The 17,491-nt window shown below is 40.5% G+C and overlaps 1 protein-coding gene across 1 annotated transcript; it reads right to left on the reverse strand.

Moving 5' to 3' along the window:
* Positions 1-5,758: 5,758 nt before the first annotated feature.
* Positions 5,759-8,376, reverse strand: LOC126106451 (uncharacterized). Its single transcript, XM_049912737.1, has 2 exons — positions 6,940-8,376; positions 5,759-6,841 (listed from the first exon to the last, which is right to left on the reverse strand). The coding sequence occupies exons 1-2, from the start codon at positions 8,132-8,134 to the stop codon at positions 6,645-6,647; spliced, it is 1,392 nt and encodes a 463-aa protein (XP_049768694.1). The 5' UTR covers positions 8,135-8,376; the 3' UTR covers positions 5,759-6,644.
* Positions 8,377-17,491: the final 9,115 nt, after the last annotated feature.

A 17,491-nucleotide genomic window follows, 5' to 3' on the forward strand; every position in this document is an offset into this window, starting at 1 on the left:
TTTCCCTGTCATGTATATTCGATTACAGTAGTCAATCAACTCCCTTTTCCCTTCTTTCTCCAGTGACTTTAACAGTTCCACAAGGAATGATAGACAAGGGGGAAAGAAGTCACTTCCATACGCTACAATCGTATACAATTACCACATTAAACATCAATAGGATACAGTCGGATGTTAAAATACTTGCTCTGAAACAGTTTCTATATGAGTCAGTGACGGACAGGAAGTGGTATGCCCACAATTAAATTTTTCCAGTTATGTTGGTTTTTACAATATTTCCACTGAAGCGAGTGTTGGCACTCCCATTTTAATTAAAGAAGTCATCCCCGTACGTAACGTTGATAAATTAAATTGGGGCGAAGTATTGGAATAAATAAAGCACGAGCTACTATTGTCAGTTTATATGCGCCTTCTGGCAGCGGTAATAGAGCTGCAAGATCCACATTCTTCAAAGAAAGCGTAATTTATTTACTGAGGAAAAACCCTCTTCAACTTATAATCGGGAGAGCTTTTTACTGTTTATTGAGTCGTAAGGACCAAATTCCCAACTTCAACTACTCGAGTGACTGTTGTTGATTTAAAATTAAAAGATACGTGGGAAATAAAATACCCAACAATGGTGAACTTCACGTATATTGTTACGAATTTCTGTGGTAGGACTGACAGAATTTATGTATCGGAGAATTTAGCAGACAAAGTTCCGAAAACAGAAAGTGTTTTTCCGATCACAGTGCGTTGTTGACCAGCGTAAATTTAACACCACAACCTACACTAAGGGTAACAGGCCAATGGAATCTACATACATCTACATACATCTACATGCATCGTTATTATCAGAAGAAGACTTAGAAGATGAAGATGCCCTATCCAGAGCTTGGGAAATGGGTCTCCGTTCACTGAACAACTTTCCAAGTGTGATAGGATGGTGGACCCAATGAGCGAAACCGAAGATACCATGCGCCGATGACATCATAGCCCAACAGCAGACTTGTGCTTTCGAAGGACAAGTTTACAAACTGCGGCTATGTATTGCGATGTCATTGCGCTAACACAGGCAAGTAACAAAATGTGGACTGCTTTTCATAGACTTCCATAAGGCGTCTGATCAAATTAATCACAAATACCTGGTAGAGGCAATGCGCCGAATGGATTTCCTGCCAAAAATAATCGACATTATCAAGAACATGGCAATGGGTGTTACTGAACAAATCTCTGTTACTGTCAACTTACAAAACAAATTGAAATAAACAGCGGTGTTACCCAAGGAAGCCCTTTATCCGTGCTCCTGTTCTTATATTGCTGGAACCTTTCCTGAGACAGCTACAGTACAGGCTGATAGGCATTACTATTCAAGGCCTTGATAGGTGGCTACGCGCGTGACGTAGGCGTGATCATCAGAGACCTAGCAGATGAGACACAACCAGAGATGGTACTTGCAAAATATTGTTCGCATCAGGTGCGAAGGTAAATGAAAACAAACGTAAATTTCTAAATATAAAGTGGCTTGATAACTTGCACATTGAGTGGGCAAACCATGTTAATGAACACAAGTCTCTTGGAATAGCATTGACAACTTCCCTTTTAAAAATGATAGCAATAAATTGGCCGGAGGTGGTAAGAAAAATGAAGGGAGCTTTGACAGAAAACTGTCAACGTAGCATAGACCAGTTCCAGAGAGTACAGTTTATCAACACGTCTATTTTATCCTAGGTGTACAACAGGGCACAGGTTGTCCCCATCCCAAGATGATCATGTCCAGCGTAGCAAAGTTTTTGTGGAGAGGGGAATTGTTTCGAGTGCCAGTGAAGACAGCAGGGTTGGATCCCAGCAATAGAGGAATGGGAGTAACCCATATCAGGTCTATAGCGATGGCGTTGTATGTCGAATGGACATTGAGCACAATGTGTAAGGATCCAGGGTGCATTACAGCAAAACTATTGTCAGACCAGAAAATGTAGAGCCGCAATAAGTTTTAAACTAAAACATTCTACGAAGTCTTCTCTTGAACTAAGCTAACTCAGCAAAAAGTTTTTAAACTCCAAAAACGTTACAGCAAAGGCGATTTTAACTGAAAGACGGAAACATGAAATGAAAAATAACTTAGAAAATAAATATGCCGGAATAGCATGGAATGTGGTCTGGAAAAACATCAGTAGCGATGTTCTTACGTCTGACGCTTGAACAGCGTGGTACAAAGTAGTCAGTAACATCATCAGCACTAATGAGGGACTCGTCGCCATCGGTTTAAGTGAGACTAACCTCTGCAGCAAATCGGTACACATGTGGAGATCGGTATATCAACTGGAGGTGGACCAGGGAGGAAATTGCTCAAATAACAAGAACTTCAGCAAACAATGTACCGACTAATATTTTGTTCAGACCTGAAGAAAGTTACTACCCTCAGGCAAGAAATAACGCAGAGATTTGCTTAATGGGCAAATTTACAAGTTTCATTTTAACAATACTGGGAGCGATGAACATACTGAATACAAGATATATATGGAAAATGAATTCGAGAAAACACTTAAGTGCCAGAATCACAATAAGAAATATCGTAACATGCTCCGAATTGTCTTCAACAGAACGGGTATAGGTTAGGGGCACGTGGATTCCCCGTGGAGAGGGGATGGGTTGGGTCACGTTCCCGACCCTTACCTCACCTGCAAGTGGCACGAGGAAAACAAATCAGTAGTACAGCAAATACAAGCATATGACGGCAAATACTGGTGTCTGTTATAAAGGAAGATCTTGAACTCAATAAGGATGCGTTCAGAAGGCTGAAACTGACAAAAAATAACGAAGTAGTGAAGGACTTTGCGATGTCGCTGTTCGGGACTGCTCTTCTGTCCACGTAATCTACCCTGGAAGGAGCACACATCAAGGATTTACTGAGTGATTAATTTGGGTCTGGGAAGTGATGAAGAGGAACCTCAGGCTGCAGAAGAACAAAATGTGCATGCCGAACTGCCACAAATTGAAGGTGCCAATGCAGATGCTAAATGTGTGCTATTGCTGAAGACTGAATATCATTCCTCATTCTATGAATGCTCTGAGAGCAGCATTAGTGTCTTCGAGAGACGTCGGCAGTGAGCCTGTAGTATGCAATGGCGAAGAAATTTCTGTGTCCCATCGTCAATGTCGGGGGGTTCGCCGATTATAGTAACGTTGCAGCAGTGCTAGTGGACACACAGGAGAGGTTCCACTCGGTGATCGTAGACAAGTGCCACGCCAGTAACATAAATACAGACTGCCAAAATGACTCTGAAACTGTCTTCGAGCCAGATGCAATTGCGCAGTGTCAGTGAATGAAAAATCAGACTCTGAGGCAGCATTAGTGTCTTCGACGTTTTCCAGCCAAATTCAATTGCGCATTATCCGTGTAATGAAAAATCAGTCTTTTAGGCAGCATTAGTGACCTCGGTAGACATCGACAGGAATCAGTAATATGGAACGGCGTAGAAATTTCTGCGTCCCATCGTCAATGTCACGGTGCGAGGCTTATACACAGTTTTGCATCACCTCGGTTCCGACAGTTCCGGAACTTGTACAGAAAATTGGAATAGACATCAACATAAACATCGTGTCCGCCCTTTTTAGTGCTCATGAAAACTACACATTGTATGTTGTACCAGCATGCAACGAGACCTTCAGAGTTGGTGGTCCAGATTGCTGTACGCACCGGTACCTCTAATACCCAGTAGCACGTCCTCTTGCATTGGTGCATGCCTGTATTCGTCGTGGTGTATTATCCTCAAGTTCATCAAGGAACTGTCGGTGCAGATTGTCCCACTCGTCAACGGCGATTCGGCGTAGATCCCTCAGAGTGGTTGGTGGGTCACGTTGGCCATAAACAACCCTTTTCAATCTATCCCAGGAATTTTCGATAGGGTTCATGACTGGAGAACATGTTGGCCACTTTAGTCGAGCGATCCCGATATAGTTGCTCTCTCGGTGAGAGGATGGCATTCAAGTATCGTACAGCCGTTAAGGCCCATTTCATGACCACAAGCGGCGTACGTCGGCCCCACATAATGTCACCCCAAAACAGAAGGGAACCTCCACCTTGCCGCACTCGCTGGACAGCGTGTCTAAGGCGTTCAGCGTGATTGGGTTGCCTACAAACATGTCTCCGACGATTGTCTAGTTGAAGGCATATGCGACACACATCAGTGAAGAGATCATGATGCCAATCCATTCGGGATGTTGTTGGGCCCATTTGTATCGCGCTGGATGGTGTCGTGGTTGCAAAGATGGACCCCGCCATGGACGTCGGGAGTGAAGTTGCACATCATGCAGCCTATAGCGCACAGTTTTGAGTCGTAAAACGACGTCCTCTGGCTGCACAAAAAGAATTATTCAACATGGTGGCGTTGCTCCGAGCCATAATCCGTAGGCAGCGGTCATCCACTGCAGTAGTAGCCATTAGGCGGCCTGGGTAAGGCATGTCATCGGCATTTCCTCCCTCTCTGTACCTCCTCCATGTCCGAAGAACAGTCCTTTGGTTCACTCCGAGACGCCTGGACACTTTTTGAGGGCGGTTTATGGCACAAAGTAACAATGCAGACGTTATCGGACCGCTGTATTGACCGTTAAGGCATGGTTGAACTACAGACAACACGATCCGTGTACCTCCTTCCTGGTGGAATGACTGGAAACGATCGGCAGTCTGACCCCCTAGGTCCAATAGCCGCTGCTCATGCATGGTTGTTTACATCTTTAGGCGGGTTTAGTGACATCTCTGAACAGACAAAGGTACTGTGTCTGTGATACAATATCGACAGTCCAGGTCTATCTTCAGGAGTTCTGGGAACTGGGATGATGCAAAACTTTTTAGATGTATGCAATAAAGTGACAAAAGTCCTTCGGTTACAAGCTACTGGAAACACAGGAGTCGTTCCATGTGCTGATCGTAGCCGAGTGCCACGCCAGTATCGTAGATATAGTCTGTCTGTAAACTGAAGAGCGAGCAAGCGAGTCCCCACTCTGCCTACCCTGCTACGTCCCAGGGCGCTTCTACAGGCTGTTTCACAACGTAGTACCGGCCCTGCGGCGGTGCGCGCTTCATATCTGTGGCGACGCCGCGTACAGATACGTCCCGGCTGTGTTTATTTTTAGACAAATGCATTAAGAGTATAAGGAAAACAAAAGACGATAGCTTCTTCGAAACAAAACATTATAGAGTAAATAATATTAACATAAGAACGGAAGTCAGTATTCTACTACAAACATAGAACCGAATGCCTCTTCATGTGAATGTATGTTCCTCTATTCGTAAGACGAACCAGATATAGTGCAATCAATCTGTAGAATTTAAGGTTTGTTCTTACTTTGTGTTTCTACTAAAATGTAGAAGTTTTCTTTAAAGGGTCTGCATTGGAACTTAACAATTCTTGCAACACGAAGAGTGTTTAAAAAGTAAGCAGAAATTTATAATTCCGTGTTTTGTATTAGTTCGGTTTGCACTGCTTTTTTTGCCACTCTCTTCGTAAACATGTCTGAAAAGTATCTGTGCAATGTTTTGCATATTGGGTATTTACCCAGTTCTCAGTTGTCAAATGGTTCAAATGGCTCTGAGCACTATGGGACTCAACATCTTAGGTCATAAGTCCCCTAGAACTTAGAACCACTTAAACCTAACTAACCTAAGGACATCACACACACCCATGCCCGAGGCAGGATTCGAACCTGCGACCGTAGCAGTCCCGCGGTTCCGAACTGCAGCGCCAGAACCGCTAGACCACCGCGGCCAGCTCTCAGTTGTCAAAAAAGTTATATGTGTTTTGGTAGCATCAACTATTATTTGTTTTGTATAAAAATAGATTAGAGAATCTGTACTAAATTTTGTTATAAGAATGGAATAAAGTGTATCAAATTTTTAGGAATGTTAAATATTGCTTTTGGTGAGTCTCTTATGAGTAAACCCAGAACACACAAGTGGTATAAACATTTCAAAGCAGGCCTTAAAGGACAGCAGTTTTACAAGAATGGGTGAGATTAAAAATGCAGTCAAAAGGCCTATGAACTATCCCGAGGAAATAATTCCTAAAGTGTTTTGGGAATTGGAAAAAGCACTGGCATAAGTGTATAGCATGTACTGGGGAATATTTTGAATAGGATAACATTGTTGTAGATTAACAAGTAAAGTTCTTACCAAAAAATAAAAATTAATATGTGAACGCACCTTGTATGTCAAGCTTTTTACATAGAAGTCCAGAATCGGTATACGTGTCTCGAAAGAAATTTCAGTAGTGTTTAGATTAGCTATTGCACACATGTTTTAAGCAATATTCCTTAGAATCATGTGAATAGTAACCGAGATAGAGTTTTAGTGACAGAGTATATTCAAATGCTGCTGTTCTCTAGGCATTAAATGTATTACGTGATTGAATCACGTTCTGCTAGCGAAACGTTAATTGATTTTACCATGAAGCTCTCAAGTTATTCCTGGTTTTGTACAACAAGTGATAATGGTATTTATTGCTTTGGACAACATTTGACTGTATTTATCTTGGAAAATCTTTTACTACCATGTACTACATTTCTACCAAAAGAAATTTCATACTGTATGAGCAGAGTCAGGCTTGAAAGAACACACAACATATTTTTCAAAAAAATATTCATTGCCTGTTTACATACATCGTATTTTAGAGGTCATCATCAACATTGTCACTATCATTACTGTCGTCGTCGTCGTCGTCCTCGTCGTCATCACTTTCTAAATTAATAACTATAGCGTCTATTATGTCTTCCATAACCCCATCCTTAACCCAATATTCTCTTTCAAGTTTCTCCACATGGAGGCAGTATGCACTCCAGTCATCTTGACTTATCGTTTCAAAACCTGTAACAATTGGGACAAGTTTTTGTATACGCTCTCTTTCGGTTACGGCAAAATTTAGTTCGGAATAAAACATGGAAGCTCAGAAAATGTCTACATACCTTCTTTCACCAACTGCAGCAACTTCGTCATGCAAATATCTCCAAGAATATTTCTTCCTCTGACGAAATTCTTGAGCTTTGCCCACGCCATTTCAATTGGATTTAAGTCACAGTTGTATGGTGGAAGTCGCAGCACAGTGTGTCCATGGGCTTCAAGTATTTTATTAATTTCAAATACTTTGTCTTCCGGCTTATGTTGTTTAATTAAATCAAATAATTTTGTTTTTCTCATTGTCAACTCAGCTTCCACCTTATTTTTTAATAACCATTCAATCATTTCGCTGTTATTCGAGGACCTAGTTGGAGCTTTGTTGTGTTCGTTGTTGTGATATGAAGCGTTGTCCATAACAATAACACAGTTCGGTGGCAGATTCGGAATCACTTTATTCGATATCCAATTAGAAAAATTTTCGTAGTTCATTTGCCCATGGTAGTCTCCTGTTGCACAACCCGCTTTATAAACCAACTGTGCGTTGGGTAAGAACCCATCTTTTGATCCAATATTCACCACTATAATCCTATTGCTTCCGCTAACATTGTCCATAATGCCCTCAACGCCAGGGCCCTGCCAACATTTTCTGTAAGTAATGTTATTGTCCACCCAAGTTTCATCAATATAAAAGAATTTTCTGCCTAGCTCCCTTAATTTCCTCACTTGGATCAGATACTTACATCGCCAGTCAATTATATCCGTTCTTTCTACGAGAATCTTTCGTTTACTTACAGATCTTTTCCAGGTAAATCCCATTTCACGCAATGTCTTGTGTAAAACATCTTTCTGCCAAGGAAAATGTATTTTTTGTTTCACGGCATTAAGCAATTTCCGTAATGTCGGCACTATTTTTTGGTTTATGTAAAAGTCCTCCATCGTTTGTCGAATGACTGATTTTGTGAAACTGTCTATGACGATGGGTTTCCTCCCTAAATTATCAGTTTTCCTTCGCGGCGATTCCAGTAAACCATGTGGCTTGTTTTCACGTTCCTTCCTTATGCGTCCTATAGTGGCGAGGCTGACGTTTGCATAAACTGCAGCCCTTTGATTGGGGCTGTTAATGTTAACCAACAGTTCTTTTTGTGCTGCCTCCTTAACACACGCTGTAATAACGTTAGAGACGATCGAACGCTCGTTACTCCGCAAATACCTCCTCTTCTTCGTATTCCGCACATTTTCTTGCAATGCAGGGCGATTATCCATCACTTCGGGATACTGAAGTATATCAGTGAGTACACAAAGTCAACTGACTGACGCTGGCAACAAAGATTCCACAAACAGAAACGACGTATATCAGTATATCACTGCACGCTGAACTACACCGCTAGACGGGTAACAGGGCAACTGATTTTGGGTGGCCCTGTAGGCCAGTGGCAGCGTTCTTCCGGGAAAGGCCACTTCCCCCACCAAAGGCGCTGCTCGCTCTTCAGTTTACAGACAGACTATATACACTTGCAGAATGACTCCAAAAATGTCCTCGAGCCATATGCGAAAATAGAATAGGAAGAACACATCACGTGGAGGATGCAATTCCTTAGTGCAGCGTTAGTGTCTTGGAGACGCGACGGCAGATGGGCCATCGTATGCAATGGTGAAGAAACTTCTGTGTCCCATTGTCCTTACGTTGTCGTGGTGGTGGAACTTGCGTGGTCAAATGATCCTGCATACTGCATAGGTCAAAGGTGATGGTCCAGATTAAATGGGACACCCTAGTCCTCCAGAATGGGGGTTGTGCGTGGGGCCAACATCCCCACACCGTAAAAAAGATGATTGTTACGAAACACCAAGAAATAGTCTCGGATTCGGTATGGTACAATGGAACAGACCCCTGAAAGTCAAAGGTGAATGCGAGGAGATCACTTAACAAACATGGAGTGAAGTGTGGCTCTTGAAATGTAAGAACACCATTCTCACCTGGATAGGTGGATTTCCTTGATGAAGAACTGAACAGGTACAGGCTAGACATAGTGTCACTGCAAGAAATGAGATGGCCTGGAGAAGGAATACATAAAGAAAAGTGGTATAGCTAATTATACAGTGGAAATAAAGAAGGTAAACATCAGTTCGTAGTGGGCTTTGCAGTAGCCAACAGAGTAAGGGCTAATATCATACCTTCAAGGCTGTTAGTGAAAGAATATGCTGGATAAGAATAAAAAGAAAATTCGACAACGTAACTCTTGTTTCATTCCATGCACCTACAGAAGATAAAGATGACAGTGAAAAAGACAGTTTCTACAAAGACCTAGAACCAGTGTATGAGATGAGGGTGCACCATCATACGACGTGAAGGTTTCCTTGGTGATGCCAGTGCTAAAGTAGGAAGAGAAGATATTTTGAAGCATTGAGCTGGCCTTCACAGTTGTAAGTAGGCTGTTTATGTTTTCTTATTGGCAACGTTAGGTAGCGCTCTATATCAAAATCACTGGCTGTGCTGTGTGCAGTCTGTGGCTAGTTTGCATTGTTGTCTGCCATTGTAGTGTTGGGCAGCGGCAGCTGGATGTGAACAGCGCGTAGCGTTGCGCAGTTAGAGGTGAGCCGCCAGCAGTGGTGGATGTGTGGAAGGAAATGGCGGAGTTTTGAAATTACATATATTATGACTTTTGATGATATTAAGGTAAATACAGTGTTTGTTCTCTATTAAAATCTTTCATTTGCTAACTATCCCTATCAGTAGTTAGTGCCTTCAGTAGTTTGAATCTTTTATTTAGCTGGCAGTAGTGGCGCTCGCTGTATTGCAGTAGTTCCAGTAACGAAGATTTTTGTGAGGTAAGTGATTTGTGAAAGGTATAGGTTAATGTTAGTCAGGGCCATTATTTTGTAGGGATTTTTGAAAGTCAGATTGCGTTGCGCTAAATAATATTGTGTGTCAGGTTAAGCAGAGTCGTGCATAAATTGTTCTAAGGGGACGTTTCATATGTCGACCCTTAGCCGAGGATACCTCACTGGAATCTTTTGATTTTTTCTTGTAGTTTGTGTTAGAGAGAATTACCTTGGTAGTTGTGGTTTTTCATTGTTGCACAGTAAAACAGTTGTGGCATGCATGTAGATTTGCACCAAGTATTTCGCAGCTGCAATTAACTAGATATTATTTTCAGTGCTATGTTAATGTGTTCTCTTATTTTTGCTCTTCAAATTGTGTTTTTCTGTGTTATCGTGTGAAATATTGTGACAATAATGGCGTGTGAAAAACGTAACACTAGGCTCCAAAGTAAACTGAGAAATAATAGTGACGACGAGCGTAGCTTATCAGCACCACTTGTAAGTAGGCTGTTTATGTTTTCTTTATGTAAGTTTGCTGTTTATGTTTTCTTATTGGCAACGTTACGTAGCGCTCTCTGTATGAAAATCACTGGCTGTGCTGTGTGCAGTATGTCGCTAGTTTGCATTGTTGCCTGCCATTGTTGTCATGAACTGCTATAGCTGGATGTGAACAGCAGATAGCGTTGGGCAGTTGGAGGTGAGCCGCCAGCAGTGGTGGACGTGGGGAGAGAGATGGCGGAGTTTTGATAATCTGTAAGACTGAATGTCAATTATGAATATTAAGGTAAATACATTGTTTGTTCTCTATTAATATCTTTCATTTGCTAACTATCCCTATCAGTAGTTAGTACCTTCAGTAGTTTGAATCTTTTATTTAGCTGGCAGTAGTGGCGCTCGCTGTTTTGCAGTAGCTTGAGTAGCGAAGATTTTTGTGAGGTAAGTGATTTGTAAAAGGTATAGGTTAAAGTTAGTCAGGGCCATTGTTTTGTAGGGGTTATTGAAAGTCAGATTGCGTTGCGCTAAATAATATTGTGTGTCAGGTTAAGCACAGGCTTGTATAATTGTTCTAAGTGGACGTTTCACATGTAAAATTGTTCAGAGGGGACGTTTCATATGTCGACCCTTAGCCTAGGATACCTCACTGGAATCTTCTGATTTTTTTCTTGTAGTTTGTGTATTTAGTGTAGCTTTTGTTTATTGCTAGTGCGTAATTGTAGAGAGAATCTCCTTTGTAGTTGCAGTCTTTCATTGTTGTACAGTAAAACAGTTGTGGCATGCATGTAGCTTTGCGCCAAGTATTTCGCTGCTGCAATTAACTAGATATTATTTTCAGTGCTATGTTAATGTGTTCTCTTATTTTTGCTATTCAAATTGTGCTTTTCTGTGTTATCGTGTGAAATATTGTGACAATAATGGCGTGTGAAAAACGTAACACTCGGCTCCAAAGTAAACTGAGAAACGACAGTGAAGACGAAAGCAATGTGTTAGCGCCACTGTGTAATGAGTTAACTAATGTTCAAAGTAGTAATTTGGTAACTGTGCATAGGGAAATGGAGCGGACGTCAAACAATGGCGTAGACAGTCAAACAGGTAGTGAACAGGGAAGCATTATCGATCGGTCGGTCGGCAACAGCTCGCCTCAGGAATCCGAAATGATAGGACACAATATTGCAAATACTGTAAATTCAGGTTTTGCGTCCTCACCGTTTTCTCAAATAAGTCAAGACACATTTTCAGCTTGTCAAAATGTGAATGTTGCCGGTGCAAATGCACTGCCGAAAAGAGTAGAGGAACAGTTTCCAGACACTAATGCATTGTTATTACAACTAATGCAACAAATGGAACAAAATCAGAGACAAACACAGCAAAAGCTTCAAAAGTTAGACACAGTGGAACAACACCAGAGACAAACACAGCAAAAGTTAGACACAATGGAACAAAATCTTCGGAAGTTAGACACCACACTTGAACAAACACGTGAAGATCTAACTACTGAGTTACATAACATTGAATCGAAATGCCAAAAAGTCTGTAATGACGTAAAAACACAAATTTGTGAGCATTTTCAGCCTATTTTTTCGCGGCATGAAAATGCATTACAGAATCACGAAGCAGCCATAAAAGAGCTGCAAACTATTGTTCATGAAAATCATGAGACCTTGCAAGCTAAAATGGACTCAGTTGCATCTACCGATTCGGTTACGCAACTTGCAAAATCTCAGGAAAACTTAAAGGACACAGTAGAAAGACACATGGGGGAAATTAGTTCATTATCAGAGAAAGTAGCCAAACTTTCGGATCAGGTCACTAACTTATCTACAAAGGTAGATGATGATCTGAATGACACAAGACCCATAGCCTTCACTGACACAGAAGAGTATGAACAAATTAGAAAATTCAAACAAAATCAAAATCAAATCAATACACAGTACAAAAGAGAAATCCGGGAAGTACAAGATCAGTTGACACAGGTAATACAAGAATTACATATTTCAGAGGATACTCGCGCTCCAACACGGGAAGAGGAACTTATAAATACGGAAAAGCCACAAAATAATAGCACAGGGCATTTCGGTAATTATGAAAGAAATTGGCAAGGTACACCGAATTTTGAGATGGAACCGCCGAAACGACGTGACAATGACCGACATGCTACTCGCCGACACGATGATTTTGACTATAAGCTGTTCATTACTACAAGTAAATTCAAAACATTTAAGAATTCTGGCAACGACATTCATCCACAAGCATGGCTCCATCAATTCTCTCATTGTTTCCCTCCCAACTGGTCATTGGAGCACAGGTTAGAATTTATGTGTGGCTACTTAGAGAATGAACCAGCTGTAAGAATGCGATCGGTCATTCACGATTGCCACAGTGAAGGAGAATTTTACCATGCCTTCCTCTCAGCATATTGGTCACAAGCTACACAAGATCGCGTAAAACATAGCATCATGATGATGAAACACTTTGAACAATCTGAATTTTCCAGTCTTGTCAAATATTTTGAAGACATGTTGCACAAGAATCAGTACCTATCAAACACATACAGCCCCTCAGAACTCATCCGCATTTGCTTAATCAAACTGCCTGAACATTTACGACATATTATTTTGGCAGGACGTTGCAAAGACGACATTGAAGCTTTTCAGGGATTGTTACAAGAACTGGAAATTGACACAGACAGTCGCGGGATGCGAAAACAGGAAAACAATCACTACAGGTCACATCCGTCTCAATTCCGTGACGACAGAAACAATAAATGGCCACGACAAACCTATTCTTACAACGTAAATCGTGACCAAAACAGACACCACCCATATGATAACCACTGGCAGAGTAATAGTTACAGGGAAAGATCACCTTTCCGCGGTAATGACTATCACAGAGACAATCAGAGAAACAGACAATATGGGAACCAAAATAACTATTATCAAGGGAGACAGAATAACTTTAGACGCAACGGTCCAGCGCGTAGTTACGATTCAAGGAGAAATTCTCCACCACATGACCGACAAGAAAGAAACTATCGAACCTACCGACATGACGACAGACGATATGATCGTAACGACAGACCTGAATTGCATCAGAACTGGCGAGATTTAAATAGAGCAGAGCACTCTCGTCACGATGAATTTGTGGAAGTTAGGCCTCCTAATCCCAGTAACGGCGCGCGCCAACAAAGAAACAGACAATGAGTCGCACCGCAGGCAGCTGCGTGCGCCGGCTGGCTCCGAGAAAAATAACATTGACGCTAACCTTGAGCAAAATTCCCGTATTCTTTACGGACGAATACCGTATGATACTTGCATTCAAGTTGAAACTCTGCGTACTGAGAAGAGCAAAGGGTAAAAGATTACACCACATTTCTAATGTAAAACCATTTATTGACAGATAATCTGCTTTTTAACTTAGTCTTTGCAATTTTCACTTCACGCTACTTGTACTATTTGTCACACTGAGAAACTGTTAACATGCAACTATGTTTTAAAGCTAACTAACCATCCAGTCAAGAACATAGGTAACTTAAACAAGTAATTGCTAATGCATTGTTATTGCGAACAGACGACACAGTGTTGTTATTTATACATTCCTCCTTGTTAGTTGCACGATTAAAACATTTACCAGCCCTGCTAATGAAATTTTCATGCAACATTTTGGTTTGCTTGAGAGTGGATTCTGGATTTGAGGTGCTTTCTGTGAAATGCCAGATGACACAGTGGTTAGTTTATGTGACAGCTACACGATTTTATCACGACGCTGCTAATGCGTGACAATTTACAATGTTGCTTTTGCGGTGTATCTGTTTTATATCTGCACAGTTTTTTCTGAATTCTTCTATAAAGTGAGACATGTTTTAGTGGTGACTTTTGTGCTATTGCTACAAGGAGACAGCCTTTTCCGTAGGACAACAATACGTTACAGCACAGTACTTTCCTCATCACGGCAATAAGCGTAATAACTAAGTTATCTATACGCAAAGCATTTCACTTTTGTTTATCATGAGGTAAGTACATTGACTTCTGCAGAACTTAGCTTTCGGAGGACAATAACTACGACACTTCCCAGAGATTATCTTACAGCAAGACGCACATTTAGCGCTACTGGACACGTATTTGAGTGATTAATTTTGTACTTAAGACATTTATTTTTAGAGATTTTTGAATTACAAAGAAAGTTTTTCGTGACACATTTCATTTCATTGCTGTAAGATGTAATACCTGAGGATACAATTACAATAAACCTCAGGGGGGTACACGCCTACTTTGTGTACCATGTGTTTGGCAAGCACAAGGAGCCCTAGCTAATATGGTATTTGCTTATACAATTTAACACATCGGTACCATATTTCTCTAACACATAAATTACACAGCTATCTGATCATTTAACAGAGAAACAAACATCTTTTTACTACGTCAGTGACACATGCTTACGCAATTACACCGTTACTTACGAAATTGTATTTTGTCTGAGCTTCGTGCACTGTTCATATTTTTTTGGAACCATTGTGATACTATGAGAGCTTTGAATGATGTATTTGGTATGAGATCATGATTTTTAAAGTATGTTTGAGGTAGATGACACTACTGAAATGAGCAGAGAATTTTCTTTAGGTTTTGAAATTATTGGAGGAAGCTACGACGATTTTGAGATTTGACTGAGGTTTTATGATGTTATTTTTACGACGACGATGTGTATTATGCTGTTGCGGTAAGTTTATGATCCATAAGCTGATGCTATATGAGTTATTTGATTATGCTATGTATCTGTTATGATGAAATATGGAAAAAGTGTCGACGAATAAGGTAAGGAGTAATGAATAGTGGTTAGGGACTCTTGACTTGTGAAAAAGGATGTTGGAAACCAAGAATTGTACTTTAAGAGTTATGAGATGTGTGTGTAAATGCGTGAATGTATCACAATGCAAGCGAAAATTTTTTGGACACTGTCATATCAATAGCATTTTGTTTCTACAGATTTGTAACGCAAATTCTTGACCTGTGAAATATTTTTATATGAGACTGTCACTGTAGCGGAAACTACTGTCGTAAATATTTCCGTAAGAAAGTTAAGTGACCACCTGCACATAATGTGACGTGGGCACCCAGGTGTGTCAGACACCTGGAGAACAAGCCTTTTCAGACGCTCAGGTAGAAAAGAAAGCCATTAGGGTGTGCCAGAGGCACAGGTGGAAGAGAAGGACAAAGAGAGGCCTATACCACTGTTAATGACATTCCTTTGTAGAGGGCATCGCTAATGCGACACGCTCGTTACTTGAAAACATATGATTTTTGTAATGCGTTGTGGACACACAGCTGTGTCAAACACCTGGAGAACAAGCCATTAGGGCGTGCCTTTCATCGCTAATGCGACACCCTCGTTACTTATAAACATATGATTACTCGCACTTTGTGCTAATTACTGAAATGCTTATGAATTGATGGGAAATATTCGTACATCTGCACACCTGATTATGACAAGTGTCTTTTTACGAGAGTTGAGAGCAATTAATTTATGAAACGAAATGCCACATGACTATTGAATGATATTTTTATGCTTTGCTTTTCGTAGTTGCTTATTTCATTTGATATCTGGTTTCCAGCTGTGTTACAGCATTGCTTTGATAAAATAAAATGCATTTGCTAATGTGAACTCTTTCTGTCAACAGATCTATTAAATAATTATTTTATGATCCACATTCTTTAAAAAAGGAGCACTTGGAAAGGAAAGAACAATAAGAAGGAACTAGTAACTGGACACATAGTTTTCTTTTCAAGTACATGGTAATATTTTTTTTACAATAAGTTGTTATGGTGCACCACTTTAATTACATAGACATTAAGATGTGTAATATTGCACTTGCTTTGCTAATTTATGCTGCTAGCTTTGCCAATTTGCATTTTTTGTCATTTCTGTTTGTGTTGATTTGTTGTCATGCTGCATTGCCTCGTCCCTTGGTATATATATCTGAGCTCAGTAGATTTAAGTTAGCTTAAAAGGGGGTAGACTATAAGAAACTGACTATGGAGAATAAGTAAAGAATGCATTGCGAAGAAAGATTTGGGCCCCAATGAGTATTGTACAATCAGAAATAATTATTTTGAAAGAAATATGAATAGAATACAGGAAGGAGGTATAGGTAGGATTTTCTTGTAAATAAATGATGAGGTAAGCAATATGTGAACATATAAATACAGAAAGCATGCTTAGATAGACATTTTTGGAGAAAACAAAGGTTGAAATAAGACGAAAGATGTACGAAATGAAGTTTTGGGGTGGACTGCAGTACCAAATGTTACACTGAAAACAAACCCTGTCCTTTCCTTTTGTGTTATTCCGCTATATGTTTGTGTACCCTTGTGTATTTGTGTTTTTCCTGTCTTTATGTGTTTAGCTGATGAAAGCTATGCTGTAGAATTTTTCTAATACTCTGTTATTTTCTTTGTAAAGATGTTAGACATTATTTATTCTGTTTTAATGCTCATGTGTGAAGTTGACGTTTCAAAAGTGATTCTGATCTTTTATTTTTGTACTCATGTCATCATTGCTGTAACACTGATGTATATGTTTATTTCTATTCTTTTGTAAAGCCCCTATTACCACAAATATTATCTGTATTGTTATGTTTTTAATGATGTTTTTTGTACCTTTGTTATTGTATTCTTATGTTATATAATTGTAATTGACGCCACTTAATCAAATTAAGTAACTTGTAAGCATTCATTTCACTGCACACATTCTGTTGGTCATAGTATATGGACAATTTGTGAGAAGTAGGGACTGATAGTGTTTGCACGTGTGTTAATAATTCAGCAAGGGACTGGATAACAACATTGCTGGTTCTAAGGACAATTCCACAAACTTTGTGAGTGCACAAGTGGGGATATATGGACTTGGTATCTTCTCTGCAAGACTCTTCGATGGTGATTGTGCACCTGCACAGTCGCAGCAGATGGCTGCTGGCCGTCTCTACAAGGACTACAGTGGGTCTGCATCTCTGGTGGCCCACCAATACCACAATCTCTACCAGGACTACAGTGGGCCTGTCCACACTCTCTACAAGGACTACAGTGGGTCTGCATCTCTGGTGGCCCACCAATACCACAATCTCTACCAGGACTACAGTCGGTCTGCTCTGTGATGACCTACCTACCAATATTCTTCAACACGTCGACTGACTCTGCTGTGGGTTTGCTCCATTGTGGCGCATTACCTGTCAGCATGTCAAGCGTCAGCACTGTCTTTCTGTTAGAAGGACAACACTACTTCTTCAAGACTGCATGGACATCCACTACTTCC

Source organism: Schistocerca cancellata, chromosome 10, assembly GCF_023864275.1.
Source record: "Schistocerca cancellata isolate TAMUIC-IGC-003103 chromosome 10, iqSchCanc2.1, whole genome shotgun sequence".
NCBI classification, from domain to species: Eukaryota; Metazoa; Arthropoda; class Insecta; order Orthoptera; family Acrididae; genus Schistocerca; species Schistocerca cancellata.